Raw genomic sequence first — 26,931 nt, forward strand, 5'->3', positions numbered from 1 at the left:
GCACAGTGGCTTCTTCAATGCCTAGAATGGGTCTGACCATATATTTCTTCTCACACTTCTATCTTCATCATCTGACTGTTGGGCTAGTGTATGAGGTCAGCCTTACAGAGAGGGAGCAAGGCCAGGGTCAGTGTGGGAATGATAGTGATGGATGAGTCAGTGTAATAAAGCCATCAGGTGAGTAACCCCAGAGACAGAGAGCATCAGTTGAGGTCAATTAACCTCTTGATGAGAATAGATGAGACACATCATACTGAAGGCAGTGATAATAGACTGTTTTATTTGACACTTTCTAATATTAAAGAATTTTTAAGTCTGTATATTCCTACTTTAAATATAGAGCTTAAAATATTGTTATTAGGTATAATGTGCATGGTGTTTATGTAACAGTTGTCATTGAATAGGTGAATGAAAAATGTATACATGACTCTTTCTGGGGTTTAGGTAGATGAATGAGGACAGGGCGACACACTGAGCATTATCTACCTGGTACGTGACCTATGGGCATCTATGGGATCATGAAACAGCAGCCGTGGCTTGAGCTGGGGACGGCAGGAGGAGTTTGATAGTCTGGAGACCTGCATTCAATGGCCCTCATCATGAATGGATTTGGAGAAGCGATCGCCTTACCTCTAGCAAACAACTAATGATTTAGCAGAGAGCCTCCTTGGAACCACCGATGTTGAGAGAATCACGTTCAGTGCTGATACGGTGCTGTACTAACCGAGGATGCTGCCTCTGGTGGAATTCTGCGCTTTTTGCGAGGAGCATAAAAATGCTTTACCTTTTAAAAAAGTACCCCTATTGTGATGTTGGATGCTCTACTCTTTTCATCAACAGAAAGAATTCCCCATTTCCTTTATTGTTGCTGATGTTAATCTTCATTGAGAATATTTTTTCCATTTATTTTTAGAGAGAGTGGAAGATATGGAGGGATGGGGTGGGGGAAAGTGAGAGAAAGAAAGACAGAGAGAGAGAGAAAATGAGAGAGAGAGAGAGAGAGAGAGAGAGAGAGAGAGAGAGAGAGAGAGAGAGAAAGAAATATCTATGTGAGAGAGACACATCGATTGGTTGACTCTTGCATGCATCCCTTACAGGGGCTGGGAATTGAACCTGCAACCCAGGTATGTGCCCTTTGAGGGGAATTGAACCCTTGAACCTTGTGTCACGGGCCAACACTCTATCCACTTAGCAACTCCATCTAGGGCTCCTGTTTCCTTTTGATTCATGTAGTTCCCGAGGATATTTTGAAAGTTCCACACTCTCCCTACCCCATACCTTCCAGCTCTTCAAATAAGGAAATAGCAGGCATGGCTGCATTGAAGTTAAATTGAAAACCCTTTAAATCTAATAATTTCTCATCCAGAATACAGAGAAGCAACCCTGTTTACTTTTTACCTAAATTAGTTTCATTGGCACCTGATACTTCCCTCCCATTAGCTGTACCTCTGCTAGTTTCTCTGGATGAGGCATTCCTTCCAAGCTCTAATCTTGGCCTTCACGTTCAATTACATTTTCCTCTGTATGCAAGGATAAGGGACAAAGAGTCCTCACCACAGTGCTGCTTGGCAGTCATAAGGGAAAACTAGTGTTTTATGGCATCCTGATTAGAAAAGTCTGGAGTCCAGTGATGGAATTTTCCTTCATGGCATTATGTATTGATTACTTTAAGGTATATAGTTTATGCTCTTTAATTGCATATCACACTGCATAAGATCAATATCTAATTGAAAAAGTTTGTTATGTAGGTGCATTCTTTTAGCATTAATTTTATTTTTCATATTGTTCTGCACCCACTTACCAAAGCTATGAAACTACTGTAACTTTCAGAAAGGTATGTGTTGGGCATCTGCAGGTTATCTATCTATCTATCTATCTATCTATCTATCTATCTATCTATCTATCTATCTATCTATCTATCTATCTATAAAAGCCTAAGCAGCCATTGCAACTGAAACAACCAAACAGACGACTGAACAGGCTGCGTGGGGCGACCAGGCTGGCAGGGGGGTTAGTGAGGGACGACCAAATGACTGAGCAGCAGGCTGCGTGGGGCGACCAGACCGGCAGGGAGGGCAGTTAGGGGTGACCAGGCCATCAGAGGGGGCAGTTAGGGGTGATTAGGCAGGCTGGCAGGTGAGCAGTTAGGAGCCAGTGGTCCCAGATTGTGAGAGAGATGTCCAACTGCCAGTTTAGGCAATCCCACCTAAACTGGCAGTCGGACATCCCCCTGAGGGGTCCTGGATTGGAGAGGGTACAGGCTGGGCTGAGGAGACCCCCCCCCCCCCATGCATGAATTTCGTGCACCGGGCCTCTAGCAAAATTATAAAAACCAGTTGCCTTTTAAAATCTAAAATGATAAAAGCTGGATTTTGGAGGCTGAATTTTCAAGTACTTTTGTAATGATTCCCTTATCACCTAAAAGTTCTGCTGAATCATGGAACACAGCATCGCGTTGATTTCATTATTGCCAATGTGCACGGCAGGAGAGCTTTGTGAAACTGCTGCTGCTTCACTTTCTTCTCACTTTCCCTACTGTTTCTCTCCATTCCTCTCAGTCCCCTCCTCAACTTCCCTCCCATCCTTCCCCCTCCCCCTTAACCTTCTTTGCATTTCCTTCCACTTCCTTTCTCCTCTCCTCCTCCTTCTCCTTGTCTTTTACATGTTCTTGTTCCTTAATAAAATGAAAAATCTAAATCAGTTGGATTAAGCACCAAGGGAAAAAGTAAGGCCCTTGGTAAAAATCCCCAAAAGATCAAATAATAGCAGAAGGAGTGATCTTGGTTTAACATTTGTCTGACCAATTTTTAAGGATGTCACTATATAACTAACAAAGTAAAAATACTTGAACAATGGTAAGTGCATAATTAATTAGTTGTTTCTACAGGTATTCTAAATTTGGAAAGAAGCTTAAGCCAGAGACTGACCTTTCCAATTACACATCTGTTATGAACAGCACCAGCAATACCCTAAAATGAAAAAAGGAGAAGGATATAAAGTGGAGCATAATGGATTAAACTGTGGAAAAAAAGTGAATGTTGTCTTTGATGGTCCTTCCCATCATTCCTTTCAGAATTCTTTCTTTCTCAGGGCATCTGATCCATCCCTTTCCTCCCACTGATTCCCAGAATCTGCATCCTAGCCACCCAAGACTGGCTTCCTACCCTTCCACATAGTGATTCATATTCTCTGGAGCTGCCTCTCTCTCTCTTAATTCATTCCCAGCTAGTCATCGGGGGAAGAACCCGATAAAGGAAGGTCTTAATGACAAACAGCATTCAATTCTATCCTACCCCAGTACTTTCTCCAAAGATACTCACCTGTTTAGGAAAATAGTGCTTTTAATCTCAATCAATCAACATTTGATTAAGAGGCTATCATAGCAAAAAAAAAAATCTCATGTTTTGAAAGATAAAATGAAAAGCAGTTTCCAAAGCTGTGATGTTTAATATAATAGCCAGTTGTCTCATGTGTAGCTTTTTGAATTTAAGATTAAATAAATCATAATGAAGTAAATTTAAAAATTCAGTTCCTCAGTTGTATTAGCCACACTTTTATTTAATAGTTACACGAAGCTAGTATTGGCCATTGTAGATATAGAACATTTTCATCATCAGAAAATTCTTTTGGACAGTACCCTAGAGCAGTGGTCGGCAAACTCATTTGTCAACAGAGCCAAATATCAACAGTACAACGATTGAAATTTCTTTTGAGAGCCAAATTTTTTAAACTTAAGCTTCTTCTAACGCCACTTCTTCAAAATAGACTCGCCCAGGCCGTGGTATTTTGTGGAAGAGCCACACTCAAGGGGCCAAAGAGCCGCATGTGGCTCGTGAGCCGCAGTTTGCCGACCACGGTCCTAGAGTATACTGCCAATACAATTTTATCCCACTTTCTTAACAAGACTGTGGTCTTTATAAAGAATCTAAAATGATTATTTTAGATTACAGGTGAATACATTCTAAATACAGATTTTCAAACACAATGACTAGAGCAAAGTTATTTTTTTTCTTTAACCCTAGTTAACTAGAAAATTGCTTAGAAACATTTGAGTTAACTTATTTCTAACTATGTATTCCACTCCAGGAAAAGAGCAGATTCTTAATCCTTCTCATGCCAAGAATATCTTTGTTGGTTGTAACTCCAAAATATTCAGAATATCATCTCTACAATCTTGGAATAGTAGCGCTCTGGAAAACAGAGGAAGGAGGGAGGGAGACAGAAAAAGCACCTGAAGGGTGCTGTCATTAAGAAATGGTCACCACCTAGCAGTCATTGTTTTTCAGACGCAACTGTGAGAGCTTTACAGTTACTAGGCATGACTGTGCTGCATTAGCTACTCTTTTCTTCTGTGTTCTACCATTTACAATCCCTATGAATCCAGGGCTTGTACTTAACCTGCTCTTTCTCCAAAAGGGTATAATTACAGACAGACGTAAAGGTAGAATCAAATAAAAATAGAACACAAAGGGGATTACTTATTTTTTCCAACTGTCCTATTTGTATCTCTTCGTCCCTTTGCCAATGACTTGTTTTCTGGGAGAACTCCACAGGCATACGCGCTGACATAAACCTTGGAAATGGCAGGCACTGTTCAAATGTTTCTTTAAATGTTGCAGATTTATATTCAATTAGGTTTACAATCAGTAAAACTCATGGACATAGAAGGGAGGGCATTCATGATATTACTTACTGAGAGAATTACGAATATGAGAGTGTATGCTTTATTTTTGTGATGTTATTGTGTACAAAAATTATCTATATTTTCTCTAAATTCATTGTAGGATTCATTCATTTTAGTTTTTTTACACATGGTTTACAAACGGACCATGAGCAGAGATAAAATAAACATATGTAAACAGATAATAACAAAGATTTAACTTGCTCCTTAATTAAACTATATTGCCTTAGATAGCAATGTTCTTCTGGTAAGAAGATATATTGAGATTTATTCAATATTATATTTAATATTACAACAAAAACCATCATCCTCTTGGAAATGTTTATGTTACAATTCTTTTAAACAGAGGTTCCGAAATTAGAATTCTTAAAAGTTTATTTTATTTTTGATATAACCAGATAAAAACAATTCATGATGTGGTGCTATGCATAGATCAAGTCACTGAACTCTGATGGAAGTATGCCTAGGAGAAGAGGCTACCACCTCTGATGAAATAGATTGATACTTTTATTGGTGTCCTGGTATAACCACTATCATAATATTCAGTGGGTACTTAAATGTTCTATACCTATTATTTAGAAAAAAAATGTTAAGGGAAGCTTCATATCTAATTTATTTTATAAGCATGTTGAATGTGTTTCTAAGATATTTTCTATTTTTCTGTTATATTAATTAATACATGACAGAATATGAGTTATATAGATTTTGACAATATAGCTGAATATGTAGTTAACTTTTTGTGAAAATCACACTAATTTACCAAAGTAGTATAAATAATGTGTTGATCGTCTGGTTAATTTATAGTTTATTGCTCACATTTTCCTCTCTTTTACATTTTTTATACCTAAAGCTTCTATTCTTTAGTTTAAGTGGAAATGCATTAAAATAAGGGAAATACTAGCTGAAGGAGAGCCTGTGAGTTCTCTCAGTAGCATTTTCTGTTCGTAATCTAAGGAGAAATTTTGTTCCATTTTTTATCACTCACTCTGAAGATTGATAATGCGATTGCTTGAGAAACTCATTTATGCTATGTGGTTATTATTTTTTGCTGCTCTCAACTTGAGGCGTATCATGTGTTTTTGTGAAGAATGTTGGTACTTGATTATAATTATAGCTACATCTCTTTTGATAGGCAATTTCACTTTGGAGAATAGGTGTAAGATTTCTTGTGTTTTGAATGTAAATCGGATCAATCTCATCATAGAATATAAAGTGTGTGAATGATGAGTAGGATTTATTACATCATGTTTATTAAAACACAGAAAACTATTTCCAACCATATTGATTTTCTGCTTCAGCTTGTTTAAGATTTTTTTTTTTTAACTTCTTACATGTTCTGGTCAGGCATGGCCAAAGCCTTGTTCAGAATCTGAAGTATTTTACATCATAACTAGATACCTGGTGCATGAAATTCGTGCAAGAGTAGGCCTTCCTTCCCCTGGCTGCAGGCACCGGCTTCCCTCTGGCAGCCGGGACCCAGGCTTCCCTTGCAGAGGGAGCCCTCGCCCACCTGCTGTAGCCTGCCGGTTGGTGGCCTGGGCCTCCCTCTTTGGGGTCATCTTGGAGCCCTCCGATTGACTGCCCCGCTGGCTGGTGGCCTCGGCCTCCCTCTGCAGGGCGATCATGGGGCAATGGCCAGGCCCCCAACCAATCGCATGGCACCCACCTTGGCTGGCCTAGCATCAGAGGTTGTCAAAGTGTGGTCTCGGATGGTCGTCCAGATAGTTGTCTGGAAGGTCGTCTGGACGGTCGTTCTGCGTTCAGCCGTCCAGTCTAATTAGCATATTACACTTTTATTATTAGAGATAGAAAAAATAATTCTTATATTATTTACAAGAATGAAATATGATATCAAGTTTTCATGTTAATTAGTAAGAAAGAGTTTAAATTTGCTATGTTGGGTTTCATTATTACAAATATGTTTAGTTAATATGTGTCTTTTTAAAAATAAAGACACATGACTTCAAAGTACCAGGGCTCTCTTTTTCAGTGGAGCTTTGAAACCAGAAAACCTCAGTGTGAATCGGAGCTCTCCATTCACATTGAGAAAGTGGATTTAAACTGCACATGCCTTTATTTCATCTCTTGTAGAGTGGGAAAAATAAAACCTATATCTATCATATAAGATTTTATTAATGTATCTTTATAACACATTTTAATATCTGGTGGGGTCTGCCCCACCTCACAGTTCCTGGTAACACCATTTTTACCTTTATATGTGTTACCATCTATTCCTCATGAACAGAGCCACAGTGTATATGAAGGAAGGTACACTTCCTAAAACAGAATATCCCAAATACTGCACAGATGTGTATCAGATAGGCAGGCATTCAGCCCACAAATATTTATTAATCATCAAGGGTACAAAGATCTCTTTCATCATAACTCATCTTGACTAAAATAACCCTTACATTATATGTTCTTTCCTGAAAGATAGGCTTTAGGCTGCAATGAAAAAGGAAAATGATCAGCAATGCCGATTTAAACTACAACTACTCCAGTAAAAGATTTAATGCATTTTAAGTCATCCCCTGTTATTATTATTTGAGTTGGTGATCACACTCTCAGACCATGGATCATTTACAACTTTGACATTTTAAAATACTTGTAAGTGTGCTAAAGATTTTACAACTTAATTGTTATTCTTTTGCAGGGTCTGATTTTCCTATATTTCTATTCTATAGATAAATGCAATATATATTCTCATTCTGCTTGCACAGACCTCTTTCCCACCTTTCAGGCAAGTTTTCCTGTTAAAATTTAGATGAGTGTTTTAACTGTTTTAGGAGTACAGTGCACCTTTTCTCTTTGGCTTGTTTTCAGCTAAATTGCACATAGTGACACCTCTGATGCCTATTCAAGTCGACCTGATAAGATCTGGATAAGAATTCCTCCAAATTTTCAACTCCATGTTTTGTGGAAATTTAAAGCCTTCCCTGAGAATCCTTTGAATTCCCTAGAGCTTACATCTGCTTTGTCTTTATCCTGACTCTTCATCCAATTGTCCAGAGTTATGCCTGGTTAACCTATGCTTAACTTGCAGTACTTTTTATTTATATCACACATCTACATTGTAGTTATATGTTTATGTAACTATTTGGTTAATATTGGTCAGTTGTGAGCCCCATGAGGAGCATAGGAGGTACTCTCCATCCCACTACCAATTCTTGGCACATAGTAGGCTCTGAAGAGGGAATAAAAGTTTAAGGAAGGAATAATTGAAGAGGACTTGGGACTTGAGATCAGAGCACAAAAAGAGAACTCAGCCTTGAAAAGAAAGGGGTGGGGGTGGGAAGGAGAGGGAGAGATCATCCTTGTAAATGAATGGGAAGAGAAAAAATGGATGGAAAAGCACGTTGAGATAGACGTGGAGAGGTTTGCAAGATAGTCTCATTTCAGTTTTCCCAGTGTAGTAGAAAGTGTGTGGATTGGAGTTATATAAAATTGGATTAGTACCCTAAATCTTCTCTTTTAAGAGGATTATTAGACAAGTTACATAATGTTGCTCACTGCAGTTTTCACATTTATAAATTAACTAGTATGGTTGATAATGATTGAATAAGACAATGAAAGCAGTATTGGGTAATATTTATAACATGGAACTGAAATTAGACATATTTGGACAAAATCTTGCTTCTGCTACTTACTAGCTAAGTGATCTTATGGAAGTTTCTTAAAGTCTTCAATCCTAAGAAATAATATGAAGAAAGATGAGGAATCACATTTATTAACTAAAGAGTTTACAAGATATGCCAAAAGAGATGAGAGTATAGAAGATGATAACATAGATAAGTTTGTTTATATCTATGAGCCAGAATTCAAATGCAGGCTAACTGCTCTCAGGAGTCACACCTGGTTTCTTAATCCTTAAACTAGACTGCTTCCTAAAATACAGCAATCAAGTAGAAGACAATGAAGTTAGAACTCTTACTTTTTTGAAAAATATTTTTCTGTCAGCAATCAAAGTGCTAGGGAGGTAAGTGTATATTGGGTAGAACCTAGGAAAAAGGGGAAATATTCTGTGTTCAATACAGTAGAATCTTGATCAATGCCATGAAAACACACTAAAAGAATGTTTCAACACATTCTTGTACCAGTTCAGAATAATAATTTTTTTTTTTTAAAATGAGCTTTGTTTTAAAAAACACTTATTGAGATAGGATTGACATGTTAAAAGCTGGACATATTTAATGTATACAACTAGATGATTTGGGGGATACTTATACCCTCTGAAACCATCACCACTATCCATGCCATAAACATATCCATCACCTCTCAAAGTTTCCCCCCACATCATCATCATCATCATCATCATCATCATCATCATCATCATCATCGTTGTCAGACCACTTTTGACAAAATTTAAGTATATAATACAGTATTGCTAGCTAGAGGTACTATGCTGTACAGATCTCCAAAACGTTATTTTGCATCACTGAAATGTGTTCCCTTTGACCATCACCTTTTTATTTCCCCTTTCCTATAGCTCCCGAAAGCTACTATCCTACTCTCTGCTTATGAGTTTGACTATTTTACATTCCACATATAAGTGAGTTGATACAATAATTTTTTTCTGTTTTGTCACAAATGGCAGGATTTTTTTTTCTGTTTTAAGGCCAAATAATATTCCATTGTATGTATATACCATATTTTAAAAATATTATCTTTATTGTTCAAAGTATGACAGATATCTCCCCCGCACATTGACTCCCTCCACTCTGTACCACCCCGCCCCCCCCACCCCCCCGGCCTTCACAGCACTGTTGTCTGTCCGTGGGTTATGCACATATGCATATAAGTTCTTTGGTTAATCTCTTCCTCTCCTCCCCGCTTCCCTCTGAGATACATCAGTCTGCTCCATGCTTCCATGTCTCTGGATCTATTTTGTTTGTCAGCTTATTTTATTCATTATATTCCATATGAATAAGATCATGTGATACTTGTCTTTTTCTGACTAGCTTATTTTGCTTAGCATACTAGTAATATTCTCCATGCTTTCAAAGGGTAAAAGATCCTTTTATTACAGATGCATAGTATTCCATTGTGTAAATGTAGCACTTCTTTTTTATACACTCATCTATTGATGGGCAGTTGGGTTGTTTCCAAATCTTAGTTATTGTAAATAGTACTGCTATGAACATAGGGGTGCATCTATTTTTTCTGATCAGTGTTTGTGATTCTTAGGGTATGTTCCTAGAAGTGAGATCACTGGGTCAAATGGCAGTTCTATTTTTAATTTTTTGAGGAAATTCCATACTGTTTTCCATATTGTACTAAGTTGCATTCCCAGCAACAGTGTACAAGGATTCTTTTTTTTTTTCACATCCTCACCATACTATATATATATACTTATCTTTTAATAATATCCAGGTGGCCATTTGTATATCATCTTTTGAGAAACGTTCATTTTTTTTGCCCATTTATAAATTGAGTTATTTGTTGTTATTTTGCTATTTAGTTGTATGCGTTTCTTACATAATTTGGATATCAATCTCTTAGCAAATACACGATTTGAAAATATTTTTTGTATCCTTCATGTTGCCTTTTCATTTTATTGTTTGTGTAAGTGTGCAGAAAGTTTTTAGGTTTTTGTAGTCCCACTTGTCTACTTTTGCTTTTGTTGCCTGTGCTTTTGGTAATATCCAAAAAATCCAAGACCAATGTAAAGATTTTCTTCTCTGTTTGCTTCTAGGAGTTTTATGGTTTCAGATCTTAAATTTAAGTCATTAAACTATTTTGAGGGTTTTTTTTTTTTTTTTTGTACTGTGTAAGATAAGAGTCTAATTTCATTTTTTTACATGCAGTTCTCCAATTTTCCCAGCACCACTTATTGCATAGACTATGCTTTCCCCATTGTGTGTTCTGGGCACACTTGTTGAACGTACTTGAGTTTATATTTGGGCTCTCTATTCTGTTCTATTGGTCTTTGCAGATGCTTTTATACCAGTACCATAATGTTTTGATTCCTTTAGCTTTGTAATATAGTTTGAAATCAGGAAGTGTGATACCTCCAGCTTTGTCCTTCTTGCTCAAGACTGTTTTGACTTTTTTTTTTTTATTGCTTAAAGTATTACATATGTCTCCTTATCCCCCAATTGACCCCACAAGACTGTTTTGACTATTGTTGGTCTTTTGTGGTTCCATGTGAATTGTAAGATTGTTTTTTTCTTTTTCTGTGAAAAATGCCATTGGAATTTTGATAAGGATTGCATTGAACCAGTAAATTGCTTTGGGTTGTATGGACATTTTAACAATATTAATTCTTAAAATCCATAAACCTGGGATATTCTGCATTTATTATTTTATTATTCAGTTTCTTTCACCAATGTTTTACAGTTGTCAGTATACAGATCTATCATCTATTTAATTAAATTATTCCTAAATATTTTATTATTTTTGATGCTATTGCAAATATATTGTTTTCTTAATTTTTTTCAAATAATTTGTTGTAATTGTATAGAAATGCAACTGGTTTTTGCATGTTGATTTTTATCCTGAAACCACTGAAATTGTTATTAGTACTAACAGTTTTTTGACGGTGTATGCAGAGTTTTCTATAGGTAGGATCATATCATCTGTCAACAGAGACAATTTTACTTCTTTCTTTTCAAAATTGGATGCCTTTTATTTTTTTACTAGAGGCCTGATGCACAAATTCGTGCACGGGTGGGGTCCCTCGGCCTGGCCAGTGATTGAGGCATATTGGGGGGCTGGCAAGCTGGGGGGAAGAGACTCTGGGAGGTTGGCTGGCTGGCCCCCTGATTGGGGCCTATCGTGGGGGCTGGCCAGCAGTGGGGAGGGAACACGGGAGGTTGCCTGGCTGGTTGTGGGGCTGGCTGGCTGGGGGGAGAAGCCTTGGGAGGTTGGCTGGAGAGGGGGGGCGGTGAGAGTCCAAAGGAGGCTGGCCATGGGAGCACACTGATCACCAGGGGGCAGCTCCTGCACTGGGCATCTGCTCCCTGATGGTCAGTGCACATCATAGTGACTGGTCAACCAGTGGTTCAGGTCATTCAGTCGGTCGTAAAGGTCGCTTAGGCTTTTATATATAGAGAAGATATTGATATTGTCCAATTGCTCTGCTAGGACTTTCAGTACTATGCTGATAAAAAGTTGCAGAAGTAATTATTCTTGTCTCATTTCCTCTGATTTTAGAAGAAGCTTTTAGCTTTTCACTGTTGAGTATGATGTTAACAGTGGCTTGTTATATACAGCCTTTATTGTGATGATGTACATTCTTTCCATACCTAATTTGTTGAGAGTTTTTAATCATGAAGGGCATCAAGTTTTATAGGAATGGCAGCACAGTAGGTTTGTTTGCACCACCATCAATACAAACATGTGTGTAATGCATTTCAATGTAATGTTACCATGGCTACAGTGTCACTAGGTAATAGGAATTTTCCTGCTCTATTGTGCTCTTATGGGACCACCATTGTATATGTGGTCCATCATTGACTGAAGCATCTTTATGCAGCATATGACTATATATTGTTTTTTTTTTTTGTATTGTGTCCCATAAGTCCAGTAGGCTTTTTTTACTTGAATTTTTTTGTATGCCTCTGACTACATAATTCAAATGATCTGTCATTAAGTTCATTGGTTCTTTCTTTTGAATGTTCCAGTCTGTTGTTGAACTCCTCTAGTGAATTCGCAGTTCAGTCATTGTATTATTTTGCTCCAGCATTTCTGTTTGATTCTTTTTTATGATTTCTGTCTCTTGGTTAAACTTATTTGTACATGTATTGTTTTCCTGATTTAGTTGAGTTGTGTATCTCTGTTCTCTCATATCTCACTAAGCTTTTTAAAAATGAATTTTGAATTATTTTGTATTTTTCCAAGGCAATCAGTAAATCTCCATTTCTTTGGGATCTGCTACTGGAATTTGTTTTGTTCCTTTGGTGATATCATATTTCCTTGATGCTTCGGGTCCTTTGAAACCTGACACTGTTATCTTTACATTTTAAGAAGCAGTCACCTCCTCAATTCTTTCCTAACCAGCTTCAGTAAGCCAAGCTAGAGATACTGAAGTCTCTCAGATTTCTTTTTCTATGAATGCTGCTGCTCCATTCCTCTTGTTCCCCTTGAGGGGGAAGTCTTAGACTGTGTGCCTCCTCTTGATACCGCAAACCCAGGCTAGGTGCTGAGGGTCTCCTACTAATTTTCCCTAGGGTAATGCCCAGAAGTGTTTAATGTTGTGTACTCTCTGCCAATCTAAAAGATCCAGCTGGATGCTAGTATTTATATGCTGTTTGCGGGAACTTGAGTCCATCATCTGCAGGGGACTATGGGGTTGGCTACAGCAGGGTGAGTGCATGAAGTGCTGGGGGTGCACACCACCTAGTTGGAGAGTCTTTAGTTAGGGGTCCTACTGGATTTGATGATGGGGCTCTTGTTGAAATCTGCTATACAATTAGTAGGATCTGCTGCTGGTTGAGAACCATGTATTGGTTGCTGTGAGCTTCTACCCTTTTCTCTGCTCTTCCCTATCCTAAAATTATTCAGCTGTTCCAATCCTCTCAATGGTATGGGTGAGAAGAGATGGAAGTGGGCTTCTTGGGCAGCATCCCACAAGTCTGGGGAAGAGGAGTGCTCACTTTGCACTCACTTTCTCCCATGGGGAAATGACTGGCCACCACAGTCTCTTTTGGCCTTGGAAGAGGGATGACTGTTCTTATCCTTGTCAGTGCTTCTTATTCTTTTATTTGTTTTTTTGCTCCACTGGTGTGCTGGAACCTCTCAGCTCTACTCCCAGGCTTTCATAAAGGTATTCTCATTCATAAGTCATTATGAAAATCGGTTTTCTGTGGGGGTATGAGGTATGGATATTCTAATTTCATCATCTTACTGAAGTCCTTAAGAGATAGTTATTAATTTCAGCAGGTCTCAAACACCCAGTGGTATTTCATAGGACATTCAAGTTACTTTTAAAAAACGTACCTTTTTATTGATTTGATGACAAGGTTAGTGAAAACTGTTATTGAATATGAATAGGAAGACAGGTAGTCAAAGAGGAATCAAGAGGCATGTGTGGGGGTATCAGACGTCAGAGTAGGCCATGGTTTCAGTGCAAAAGAGCCTGAAAAATCTGAGAAGTCTTAAATGTCATGCAAGTGAAAATCCAAAGGCTAGAGAGTTTGAGGAATGACCCTATAGAGCAGGAAATTGTATGACTTAATCCTAGAATAGAGGCTGTTTCCTGACATAAAATCACGTCCTGAAATTACTAGTTTCTTCTTGCAATTCTTATAGGTGAACAGATTTGAAATTTAATTAACTTTTTGTATCATTACAATGCTGGAGACATGTTAACTGTTCCTGTCACTTCTGATTGCATTCGAGCAATCAAAGAACAATTCTGTTGCCCGCAGTGTCTCTTCTTAGTGATGATATCATAGTGGAGACATTTTCAAAAGAGGTTTTAATTGGTTTAATTATTGTTATGAACCATTAGAGTGGAATGTGTGTACTAACTTAGTGAGCCAAAGGAAGATATGGTAAAAATGACAAGTGAAATAAGGAGGTAGATTTAAATGTAAATGAATCCTTGACTGATGGCCAAGCCCATGGATGAATTATTGTCTCATCCAAAAGATTATGCATTGGATAGCAAAAATATTAAATTTGGCATTTGTAAACTTTATTTCCTTTTTGAAACTAAACTGAGTTTAGTTTGAATATAAACTGAGTTTATATTTTATATTCTACAATATGTGAACATTACATAGTGCCATTTTTTCCCCTCATTGCTTTAAAATTATTTCTGTTTCTGTAATAATTTTCTCCTCCTAGCCTGTTCCTGGAGTTACTGACTTAAATTTAAAATTTTATCTGACTACTTTTGATCCCCAGATATTTATCATAATGTAATAACATAGTGCAATGATCAATTTATGATTTTATACACACACATACACAATATACATAGAGCTCTCTCTACATATGAGTATATTTAAAATTTAATTGTATGATTATATACTCTAAATATCAATGGTGTTCATTGTGTGTGTATAGATTTATACTTGCACATACATTTAAAATCTTCATGTCAACTATATACTAGTATTTGAAGATTATTATATGTATCCATTTTATGTTAAGGATTATTCAGAGAGCTTTTATTTGATGCTAACTCTTTCTCTAATTGCCACATTATGCCTAAACTTTGGAAAAGCTTCCTCTCTATTTTAATAAAGAACCCCTAGACCCTCACACCTTTCATCATTTTTTCAGGGACTATAGATTATCTTGACTTCTTTTGCTTGGAGACTTATATCTCATGTAAACCTTAAAAATACCATGTCAATTTTCAATAGTAGGAATAGCTGGAAGTTATAATAGATCAACAGAAAGATGGAGTCTTGCTTTTTCAGTAAATAACTACAATACAAAATTCTTTTTGATATGTTAGTGTTTAAGTTAATTAGAGTGTGTGATTTATAGTAAGGTGTAATGAAATGAATATTGAATTAGATATTATTAGACCTGGATACTTGTCTGAACTTTACCATTATTTTCTCAGTGACCTTGAGTGAAACAGTCTTAGTCATTTATCACCAATTTAACAATATGTTTGCTGCCCACCTCTTTATAGTGCTGTCAGGATTTGATTATATATGTGAAAATATCATTTAAACAATAGAGTTCTATTTAAAGGTGAGTATTGTAAATAAGAATGTGCCGTGCACTGTATTAAGCACTCATATTGTTCTTACAACAGTTTTATGAGATGCACAATGTTAATATTAAAACTTTACAGATCAGGAAGGTGAGGCTCAGAGAACCTAAGACCCCTGAGTTAGCTCACACTGTTGATGAGCGGGAAAGGCAAGATTTGAATACAGATCTGTCTGATATTAGAACCAGTGCTCATAATTGTACAGTTCTTGTCACTCCCCTGAATAATAATTGCCGCATAGAATTATGCATAAACTGAGTGAGGCAGTAGAAATGCAATTTTCTTATGACATCTGAATTCTAAAGGTGAAACCAAAATATTTATTTTTCTTAACAAATAGGATGTTATGAAGTTCTAACCCTCCAAATGTGTTTTGCCTTTAGAATTTAATTGTCTTGGATCCACTGACAGTGACTGAGGAGGAAATAAGACCATCACTAGAGCAACGCCTTGAAGCCATCATCAGCGGGGCTGCTCTGTTGGCTGACTCTTCCTGCACCAGGGATTTCCATCGGGAGCGGATCATCGCAGAATGCAACGCCATTCGCCAGGCTCTGCAGGACCTGCTTTCCGAGTACATGAACAACGTGAGTAACTGCTTCCCCCATTCTGCACATTGGATATGTGCCGACTTTCTGTGTTGAACATGTGATAAGTGATAAATAAGTGATAAGTGATAAATAAATAAGATCGGCTTGCTGAGTGGATTCTGCTCAGGTTGCTCACAGGGTGTAGCAGTGAGATTGGATTTTCTAGGGATGGAATCTAACCAGAAGGTTGTTTACATTTGATTGCTTTGTTTGAAACAGTATCTAGATGTTAGTTGAAGAAGGGATTCAGGATTGGAGAAGGGAAAGTGGAGCTGCACATCAATTTAAAGGATAAAAAGGTTAAGAAAAGGACCATATTCTCAGACTGAAGTTGGTGAATATCCAAGTCAGACTTTAGATAGTATTGGATGAAGTCATTGCTGCGGGGATCAGGGACCATTTTTGAAGATGTAAAAGAGCTCATTTAGTTCGGATGGCTCGTAACCCTTTTCAAATGTGACATAATGCTATAGAGTTTTGGCAGTTTTAACTATCTTTTAGGAATATTAGGAATGCTGTCTAAATTTAGACAAATGCACAAATGTTTCAAGGTCCTTTTGCTTTCATATTTTATGTATTCATATATTATATATTAATTCCATATAAATATGTATTTTTTTTTCATCCATCTGTGGAGTCTTACATTCAAATCTTAGTGCCATTTTTAAAATGAAGGAAGTCTTCATGGTCAACTATATTGACCATGAAGCCTTTTTAAATAGAAGAGCTCAACAAAATGAAAGGTTTATAATTGGAATGTTTTGTTGATCTGCCCTATTATAAATGGAATAAAAATTATTAGTTTCAAAACATCACTTTTTGGATGTGAAACTGAAGAATTGGGATTATTCAGTATAAGTAATTTATGTGAATAATATGTGCTAAAATTAGTGAGTTTTAAGGACTTTTCAACATGTTTGATATAGCTCCTTGTTCTTAATATTTGATGACTTTGGCTCCTGACCAACAATCTCTTGCTTATCAAGAAATCAGAGTTGTAAAGTACATTTAGTTAATAAGAAGAACATGTTAATAGTGTCATGTCCTGCTTCTTAAGCTAGAATAACCCCATTTTTAAGATATAATCTTAAAGGTTTTTTAAGGGAATGCATCCATTATAAGAAACTCAGAAGGTTATATTGTATTGGAATTTCTTCTCTACTGATCTGTGTACTTGTACGTTGTATTTACCTTTGTAGATCAAAATAGCCTGAAGTTACATGTAAACTTATTTTATCTATAAATTATAAAAGTATAGATACAATTATTTTACCACATATAGATTAACATATAGATTAAGTTATTTTATTCTTTTAGATGCACATGCACACACTCACACACATGTATAGACAAGGATGGCTGCATAATTGTAGAGCCCAGTGCAAAACTGAAAATGCAAAGCCTGCTCAAAAGCGAGGTTGGGGTGGTGGGGGGAGTGGGAGTACCTTTTTCCTTTATTCACAGTCTCAGTTGACCTAAGAAAGTTATTTTTATTTAGTGTTAGGTTCTCTAGAGCATAGGGATGCTTATGGGAGCATGCAGACCCTCACAGGTGTTTGTGTACTTGACCCATAACTCCAGCCCACCCTGACTGTGCCAAGGAGCCTACCAGGAGTGAATGGTGGCAGCAATCACCGGGTGGGGAAATAGGCTGAGGACCTCTGCCTGCATGTGAGTCTAGGGTACATGCTTCATTGCCCCTTAGGACTTCACTTAATACACAACTTCAAAGGTAAAGTTGTTAAGAATATGAACACTGTGGTAACAGAACATTAAAAACCAAAGGACTTGTATGCATGCACATAAGCATAACCAATGGACAAAAGCAATATGGGGGAGTGAGGGCCTGTACTGGGGGACAAGAGCAGGCTGGGAGAGCTCAATGGGGGAAAAAGGAGACATATATAAAATTTTCAACAATAAAGAATTAAGAAAAAAAAAAAAGCCAAGGGTGGAATTTTTGAGCAGAAAAGGGCTCTGTGCAGTCACAGGCCCCTGAAGCTGGGTCTGTACATAATAAACATATGTCACATAAAAATAGTAGTGGTTTTATGGTTTCTTCCACTTAGGCTTAAAAACTTTTGGGGTTGAACACTATTCATACCAAAGGTGAAGTTATGGGAACATTCTGCCTAGGGTGCAATCATTAAGAAGGTACACTGTTTCTAGAAATTTATAAAACCAACTAAAAGTCAGTCTGCTTCATATTATCACCATGCACCACCAATTCTAAATGTCACTGATAAGACGTTTTCCACATAATTCTTCTAAATTCTAAGCAATTGGCTGTAGTTGTTGTTTTAATAATATGTGTATGTAATTCAAATTAGCACATTTTAATGACTATCCTTTAATAAACAGTATAGTCTTTTTGCACTGAAATAGCAGATTCAAAATTGACAGGGATGACACAATGATTACAAAGACAAAGAACTGGAGTTACTTCAATTCTGTTATTTTATGTGATCATGGAGGTGTTTTTCTTAATTTAAAAATTATAATCATGGAACTGAATTGTGAGGGGTAATATTTTTGTTAGGTCAGTGTAAATTTCAATCGTGAAATGTTTCATTGAATTTGAGTTATAACTTTGAAATGTATTCTCCTTTTGAAGATTGTCTATCACTTTAAAGTTAAAGAACAAATTAGGAAAGTAATGATTATTTGAGATTATTACTGAAATGTAATTTTGTTATACAGAGGAGAGAGGTGTTTAAAAAGAATGTATTACTGGTATCAAATATGCTAAGTAAGGCACTGAAAATAGGTTTGCACTTTTCTATGTCTTCTTGCTCTTTCACTTATTGAGGATTTAATCTCATGTTCAGTTTCAAGGAGTCAAGTACACAAAACTTACATTACTAATATCTTTCTGTTAGGTATTTTCATTTTAAAACAAGGTAAGTTCTGTGTTATGTTAGAAGAGTGAAGTGGAAAGCGACTTTTTTGTTTATAATAAATAACTCAGATGAAAGGTAAGTAGCGTGTTTTTTTTAAACTTGTCCAGATAATTATCTCAATTTCATCATTTTAAGGGTAATCTTAATTGTAGGAACCCAAATATTTCTTGGTTATTTAATTGATTAGATTGCACTACTATTTATACTTGATGGAGGTTGTTTTTTCTTTCTTCCTCCTTCCCCCATGCTTTCTCTTCTCCCCTCTGGCAAAGGAGGGCAAACACCCCCAGCAGTATCTCCCTCGTGGCATTTCCCCTTTAGAGCTCTTATCCCAGATGGAATTCCTCTGTTTGCTTGTCTGCCTGCTCCACTAGCCAGGAGCCCTAGGAGAGTGGGGACTGTTCCTGGCGCTTAGCATAGAGCCTTGCAGATAGCAGGTGCTCAGTAATTATTATTTGGATACAGGTAAATTGAATTTAGTGCTTGCTGCTTCTCAGTCTTTTAAATTAAAATGACAACGTGCCTGAAGCAATTAATTTGAAGTTTATTTATGGTATTTATATGATAGGTGTGGAGAAAATATGGAGGGAGTGTTCAGGGTGAGAACAGGAACAGAGGGAAGGAAGAACAGTTGAGGGGATGTGCTTTAGTTGATCTAAGAATATTTATATATGCCTTTCTCCTAGAGCAAATGTCAAATACTTGTTGAGGAAGGCATTTTTTTCTTTGGAAAGAAAAGACATTGATTGTGTGTGTGGGTTCTGTCTGATGATTTGCTCTGATGTTGGTGTAGAAGTCAGAGTGGGAGGAGCTAAGTTTATGGTGGTCCACAGGGTCAGATGCCCATCAGTCACACATGGAAACATTTCATTGATGAGTACAACCTATTCATAATAAAATATAGAAACTTACGGTACTATGAAAAGACACTCCAAAAGCAATGTAATAGTTTCCTTTCATGGAAAAATGCAGAATTTTATGCCTAATACTAGTGTCTGACTGAGCCAATGAATATTAGAATTAAAAGCAAGAATGAATCTGGAAAACTGTGGATTAAATTATCAGAACATATTCCCAGGTTTATTTTTGCTCTAGGTTTATATCACCAATGATGTTCCTCTATAGCTGTTTCATCATCTTTAATGAAAGGAAATGAACTGCCCTGCGACTACCTGAACGCAAATCTTTCTCAGTTCCCTCAAAGATTTTAGGACAGCTTCTGTTCTTAAGTCCTCAGCATCCTAATTTAAGGAATATTGTTTCTCTTTTGTTGGACCTGGTTTGCTTTTCCAAGTAGCAGCTTTTGTAATTGAGCTATATCGATAGAGTAACTACTTGATGATAATTCAGCTACAATAACAATAATCATGGACACTTAAAGCAGGAATAATACTCATCAAAATCTGTAGATCTCTTATGTGAATATGGTTTCAAGGCTTCAAATTTTGCAAGTCTAAGGAGCCCACAGAAGTAGGAAATAAATGCAATTTATGTTTTTTTCAGACTCAATTCACATGACCAGTTTGAATGTAACTTTACCTCCTTAAACAGATCAGTAAATCTCTTTCATTTTTTTTTCACCGAAGCTACTATTCAGTAAGTTCATTGTCTTGTCACATTGGTAAGAAATTAGTAGGAAATGAGACCAGGTGGGTCAATAACAAATAAAACAGACAACCACTTAACAGTATTAATGATTATATATGTTTGCCCTAATATTTTTCTTCTTTTAAATTTGTGTATATATATATATAATATGTGTCATATAGAATATATATAAAATTTGGTTTTCTATTGCTACCGTAACAAATTCCCACTTGGGAGCTTAAATAACACTGATTACTGTTTACAGCTCTGTTGGTCAGAGTTTGACACAAATCTCCCTGGGTTCGAAGCGGAAGTGTCAGCAGGGTGGCATCCTTTTCTGGCGGCTCCAGGGAAGAATCCATTCCCTTGCCTCTTCCAGCTCTAGCTTCCAGAGGCCACCTGCATTCCTTGGCTCATGGCCCTCTGCCTGCACCCAGAGCCAGCTACGTCACATCTCTCTGCCTCTGCTTCTGTCCTCGCATCTTTTTCTCTGACTGCAGCCAGGAAATGTTCTCTACTTTTTAGGACTCATGTGATGATAAGTAGGGCCCTTCCATGATCCAGGATAATTATCTCATCTCAAAGCCCGTGCTCTTAATTACACCCTTTTGCCATGTAACTAACACTTTCACAGGTTCTGGGAATGAGGATACGGACATCTCTGGGAGGCCCAGGACCTACCAGTCTTCCCTAGTCTCTTCTGTGGAAGTATCAGTAATCCTTGCATTTCAGATCTGCTTTTAGTTAGTATCCCTTACTCACTTTAAGCTCCATGCTGGCAGATAACGTGTCTGTTTTATTTGCTGTTTTACCGAAAGCCCCAGGCATAATGCCTCGGATTTAGAAAAAGCTGAATTGTACTTTTGAATAAATGGAAGAATCAGTGAAATTATTGCATTCTATATATGCCATGTAATGGAGAAGCAGCTTCTCTGACATTAAATGAAATGAGTTTCAAATATTTAGTAAATTTATATGATGAATTGCCTGTTATAAAAGGCCTGCTTTTGCAAAGTACAGGTCTCTTCTAAGGATCAATGTGAAAATTATGAAAAAAAATTTTCTCATCACTCTGTACATTTGGATCCACATCCAGTCATATTCCAAAACAGGATTTTTACTTATTAAAAAATATACTCCAGAGGGGGTTGAGAGGCTGGGTGAAAAAGGTGAAGGGCTTAAGCAAGCAAGGAAGCAAACAAACAGAAAACAAAATACCCATCATGGACACAGACAACAGTATGGTGATTACCAAAGGAAAAGGGCATTGGGGGAGGTAGAAGAGTGTATAGGGGGGATAAATGGTGATGGGAGGAGACGGCTTGGGGTGTTGAACACACATACAGATGATGTATTATGGAATTGTACACCTAAAACCTATATAATTTTCTTAACCAATGTCACCCCGACAAATTTAATAAAAAGTATATATTTCAGAGAACATTTTGAATCAGAAAAAGCTTTTAACTTTGTCTTTTAAAACTTAGAAGTATATTTTTTCTAAGGTATATCTGCTGGTTTTGTTATACTTCCAGTATGGGTTAGGTCTAGTCCATCTTCCCTGATTTACAGTGTAATTAAAGGAATTCTTCATGTTGATGAGGGAGAATAAGAAGGTCCTCCCATGAAGGAAGGGTAGAGGGGAATCAGTTGTTTTTAAAGGGTGGTATTTTTATAATTGGTGAAAATGTAACTGGAAGTGATTGGCCATCATGCTTCAGTTCTTAACCCTTTGCACTCGGTTGCTTTTTTCTCGATTCCTTTATTCTAATGCTAACCGTGTTGAGTCACACTCGACATCCGAGTGCAAAAGGTTAAGAATCAGACTCGGATATATTTCTGGGGGTGGGTTGAAATTATGTTGATGTTCTTAAGTTTAGATGTCTTGCTGGGGAGGATTTTCAGGAGATATGGAATTATTGGAGAAGTTAGGTCTCAGATTAACACTTTACTATAAGGGGATATTAGACAGTTGAGCAAGAGATGGCTCTGCTAGTATAAACAAGTCAGGCCTAGACTGTATTCAGGGACCATTTCCCACTTCTAGACCTCTCACTTGCTCAATAGTTTCTTCTTCAGGTATCTTATGTAAATGCCCGTTGTTGGTTCTCATTCTATATTTGTTGAGTGAGTAGATAATCAAATTGAATGGTTTTTGTTATTCAGAGATCTATTTTATTTGTATGTCGGGTTTAATGCATTCCCTGTCTTGTAGTATTATAAAGATTCGATAAAGCCAACAAAGATATATTATGGGGGTTTTCTTCCATATAAGGCCTTCACTTCTCTCCTAAAAATTCATTTTGGAAATTATTTCACCCTTATTTCTCATGATGATAAGGTAAAGCTGTTAGGATGATCTATATGCAATAGCTCTTTGAATACTAGAGACAGGTTAGAATCCTATATAATAATAGACAAATATGCAAATTGACCATACCTCCGACACACCCAGAAGCCACGTCCACAAGCCACGCCCACCACCCAATCAGAGCGAGTATGCAAATTAACCCAAACCAAGATGGCTACAGCCACAGAGAGCAAGGTTCCCTAGGTAACAGAGGAAGCCAAGCTTTCTGCCAGCCGTTGCAGGCCTAAGCCTCCACTCAAGCTACAAAGTTTCAATTATAGAAGGTAAACAAATTCAAACAAATGGCAGTAGAATGGAGCTTGAGAGAGCAGGCCAGTGTTGCCGCTGGCAACAGGGGAAGCAAAGCTTTCTGCACACCCTGGCCAGGCCCACCCGCTTAAGGCAACAAAGTTTCAATTATAACCCCAACAGAAATGGATTTGGGCCTCGGAGGGAGCCCCAGGCTTGGCTCTGCTCCAGGCTACAAAGTTTCAGTTGTAGAAGGAAAATAAATTCCAGATACCAGGGTCTCCACTTGCGTCCCAGGGGGCGTGGCCCACCTGCAAACCACCACAGGCCCCTCGCTCAGGCCGCCCCATGCCCCAAGGGAACCCCACCTTGATCAGGGACACCCTTCAGGGCAAACCAGCTGGCCCCCACCCCTGTACCAGGCCTCTGTCCTATCTAATAAAAGAGAACTATGCAGATTGATCATCACTGCAACACACAATATAGCTGCCCCCATGTGGTCAAAGATCCTGCCCCCATGTGGACACAAGATGGCCACCACAAGATGGCCAGCAAGAGAGGGCAGTTGGGAGGCACCCAGCCTGCAAGGGAGGGCAGTTGAGAGGGATCAGGCCTGCAAGGAAGGGCAGTTGGAGGTGATCAACCCTGCAGGAGAGGGCAGTTAGGGGTGACCAGGCCAGCAGAGGAGGGAAGTTGGGGGCAAACAGGCTGGCATGGGAGTGATTAGGGGGTGATCAGGCTGGCAGGCAGAAGCAGTTAGGGGCAATCAGGAAGGCAGGCAGGCAAGCAGTTGGGAGCCAGCAGTCCTGGATTATGAGAGGGATGTCCGACTGCCCGTTTAGGCCCGATCCTAGGGATCGGGCCTAAACGGGCAGTCGGACATCCTTTGAGGGGTCCGAGATTGGAGAGGGTACAGGCTGGGCTGAGGGACAACCCCCCTCCGTGCACGAATTTCGTGCACCGGACCTCTAGTTAAAACTATAAAAATGTAAAGGCAGCTTCAAAATTTATTTTCTTTCTTTTTCTTTCATGTTTTGGCATAGACTGCATATTAGAGTTAGTCCATTATTAGATCGGGTGCACTGTTTTAGATTCTTTACATTTTAAAAATCTTAAATTTTTCCATTACACGGCAGTGCTGGCTGGCTGGCTTGTGAGTGGTTGATTATGTTGGAGACGGTGTTTTTCAGTTTATTGGTCTCTGGTGGAGGATGTGGCTGTACCCGGGTGAGCCTGTGAATGCTGTGGCTTCCTAGTGAATCGGGCTTAATGTTCGATTCCATTTGCTCCCTTCTTTAACCAACTAGCTACCTGTGCTAACAATTTGACTTATGCTTTCCTTAGAGATAGCTGTCGTTCTTTGTATCTTAAGAACTCAACTGTTTTTTGTTTTTGATTTTTGCTTTAACACCCCAAGAGCAGCTTTTAACTGTTTTAGTTTGACATTTATACAAATGTGGAGTAAATGCCTAGTACCTTAGTAGATTTGGATTTTGAGTATGATTCAGTTTGAGGGCACTATGCCTCATTTGAAAAAAAATACGTCTCTTTCATTTACATATGACAAGGATGTATCTATAAGGAATTTTATGCCCTGTAAAAAGTTGATTCCTATATGGTAATCAGAATACTGGTCACTCGTCCCCCCATTCCTCTCCCTTACACAGATGTCCACATATTAATCCTTGGAACCTGTGGATGCTCATGGTATAAGAAACTTTGAAAATGTGATTGAGTACAGGGGCCTTGAGGAGGAGAGATTTTCCTGGATTAAATGGGTGACCCCAGTCTAATTACATGAGTCCTTAAAAACAGAGAACTTTTCTTGCCTGAGATGGAAGGAGAAGAGAGTGAGAGAAAAAGAGAGAGAGGGGGAGAGAGAGAGAGAGACAGACAGAGGGAGAGGGAGAGGGGGAAAATGTGTGTGTGGTGTGGGAGGTCAATCCACCATTTTCGGCTATAAAGATGGAGGAAGGGGCCATTCTTGAAGACACTTAAGTTTGTGATAATTTGTTCAGCAGAAATGGAAAATTGAAATCCTATGTGAAATGAATTGCTGCAATTATAGAGTAAACTTATAGATATATTAAATATGAATTGTATATTTAAATGTCAGGGAAGGTAATCAGAGTTTTATAGAAATACCAAATATTGATTTTGAATGTGCTTATATATCTCACATAAGATTTAACATGAAGTAATTAAAATGCCTGAAGACCATTTAATGGTGTAAACACCATGAATTGTTGTGGTTGTACACAATGGAAGATATGATTTAGTTTATTTTCTGAGCCAGTGCTTTGTAATGGAAATGCTATGCAAGCTAGAATAATATGTGATTCACGTATATAATTTAAAATTCTCTAGTAGCTACATACAGTAAAAGAAACAGGTAAAACTAATGAGAATAATTTAGTTCAGTATATGCAAAATATTATTTCAACATTTAATTAATATAAACATTAACGCTGAGATAGTTTACATTCCTTTTTAATACTAAGTCCCTGAAATCTGGTGTGCATTTTACATTTATAGTCCATCTGGACTAGCCTCATTTAAAATGTTCATTGTCCACGTGTTTAGTGACTATCGTATTGGACAACACAGCTCTATGCAGAAATGCCTTCTCCGCCACAGAGTTTTGTTGCCTGATAATCTCATGTTTCTTCAGCTTTAATAATGCTGCTGTAAAAATATATATATAATAAAAGAAAAAAGACACAGAATACTTAGGTCAGGGCAACCAAGAACTATAGCACCATGCTGCCGTTTCTGCTGTTAGCCAGTAAAATAGGCCACTAGCATTTTATACTAGCATATTGGAGAAAAGCAAAACTTGCCATATGTGGTGGATTGAATTTTCCAAAAAAGGCCACAATGATACCTCCCATTTTGCGTTTTCTCTGGTATGACTTTGCCTCTCCTCCATCACTAGGTGGGATTTAATATTCTTCTTCTTGAACCTGGGCTTGTTTTCATAACTTGCCCGACCAATTAAATGTGGCAGAAGTAACTTTCTGGAGCTTCTGAGGTTATGTCATAAAAGGTCTTTCAGATTCCCCCTAAGTCCCTTGGAATGCTCAGCCTTGGGACCCTCCCTCTCAGGATGCAGTTGCTATACTGTAAGAAGCCCACGCAGATGGAGAAGTCACCAGGTAGGCACTCTGGTTGATAGCCTACCCTGAGTTCCCAGCCAAAGCCAGCATTAAGGGCCATCCTGTGAGGATGCTGTCTTGGACGTCTAGCCAATTAAGACCTTCATATGGCTGCAGCTTGACCTTGACTGGTCCTGCATAGAGACCTGATGTGTGAAATCCTGGCTGAGTCAGTCAAACTCAGAACCATGAGAGAGAATGATTTGTTGCTTTTAACCACTAGGTTTGGGGATGGCTTCTTACATGGTAATACTAATCCGAGTATTACAGACTTTTATTGGCAAAGACTTTACTTTGAGAGGAGCATGACAAATCTAACCACCCTAACATCAAATGTTAGGAACTGCTACAAGCATGTTTGACATGCTTGTGCTGAGTCATATGGTCCAGAGTTGCTAGCAAGTTCTTTGTAAGGAGGACGACAAAACTGATATTAGTAAGCAGATGTATGTAGAGAAGTCTGTTAATGGGTCCTGTTACAAAGTAAAGATTTATTTAATTTTCAAAATCCTTTATGTTCTTTAAGTCCTGGGTTAAAAATAAAACTACAGTTATCCTTATAACAGAGATCTGAAGTGGGTAAACCTTATCTAATTATGTGTCAAGATTCTAATGCCCAATATGAAAACTAAACAAAAAAGCTAGATAAGTGGCCCTCTACCAGAATTCCATTTTCACAAGGATTATTTGTGTCTGCATGCATTTATGCTGTCACGGTGTCTGTAATTGCTTTTAAGAAGTGAC

At 37.8% G+C, this 26,931-nt stretch overlaps 1 protein-coding gene across 1 annotated transcript in view; it reads left to right on the plus strand.

The window, feature by feature from the left end:
• The window catches only part of CTNNA3 (catenin alpha 3), a 1,343,669-nt gene that overhangs the window by 331,510 nt on the left and 985,228 nt on the right, over window positions 1-26,931 (plus strand). The window contains exon 7 of the mRNA XM_054728624.1: window positions 15,740-15,943. Coding sequence (XP_054584599.1) covers window positions 15,740-15,943 — 204 coding nt within the window. The remainder of the gene's footprint in view (window positions 1-15,739; window positions 15,944-26,931) is intronic.

The sequence above is a fragment of the Eptesicus fuscus genome, chromosome 17 (genome assembly GCF_027574615.1).
Source record: "Eptesicus fuscus isolate TK198812 chromosome 17, DD_ASM_mEF_20220401, whole genome shotgun sequence".
In the NCBI taxonomy this organism is placed as follows: Eukaryota; Metazoa; Chordata; class Mammalia; order Chiroptera; family Vespertilionidae; genus Eptesicus; species Eptesicus fuscus.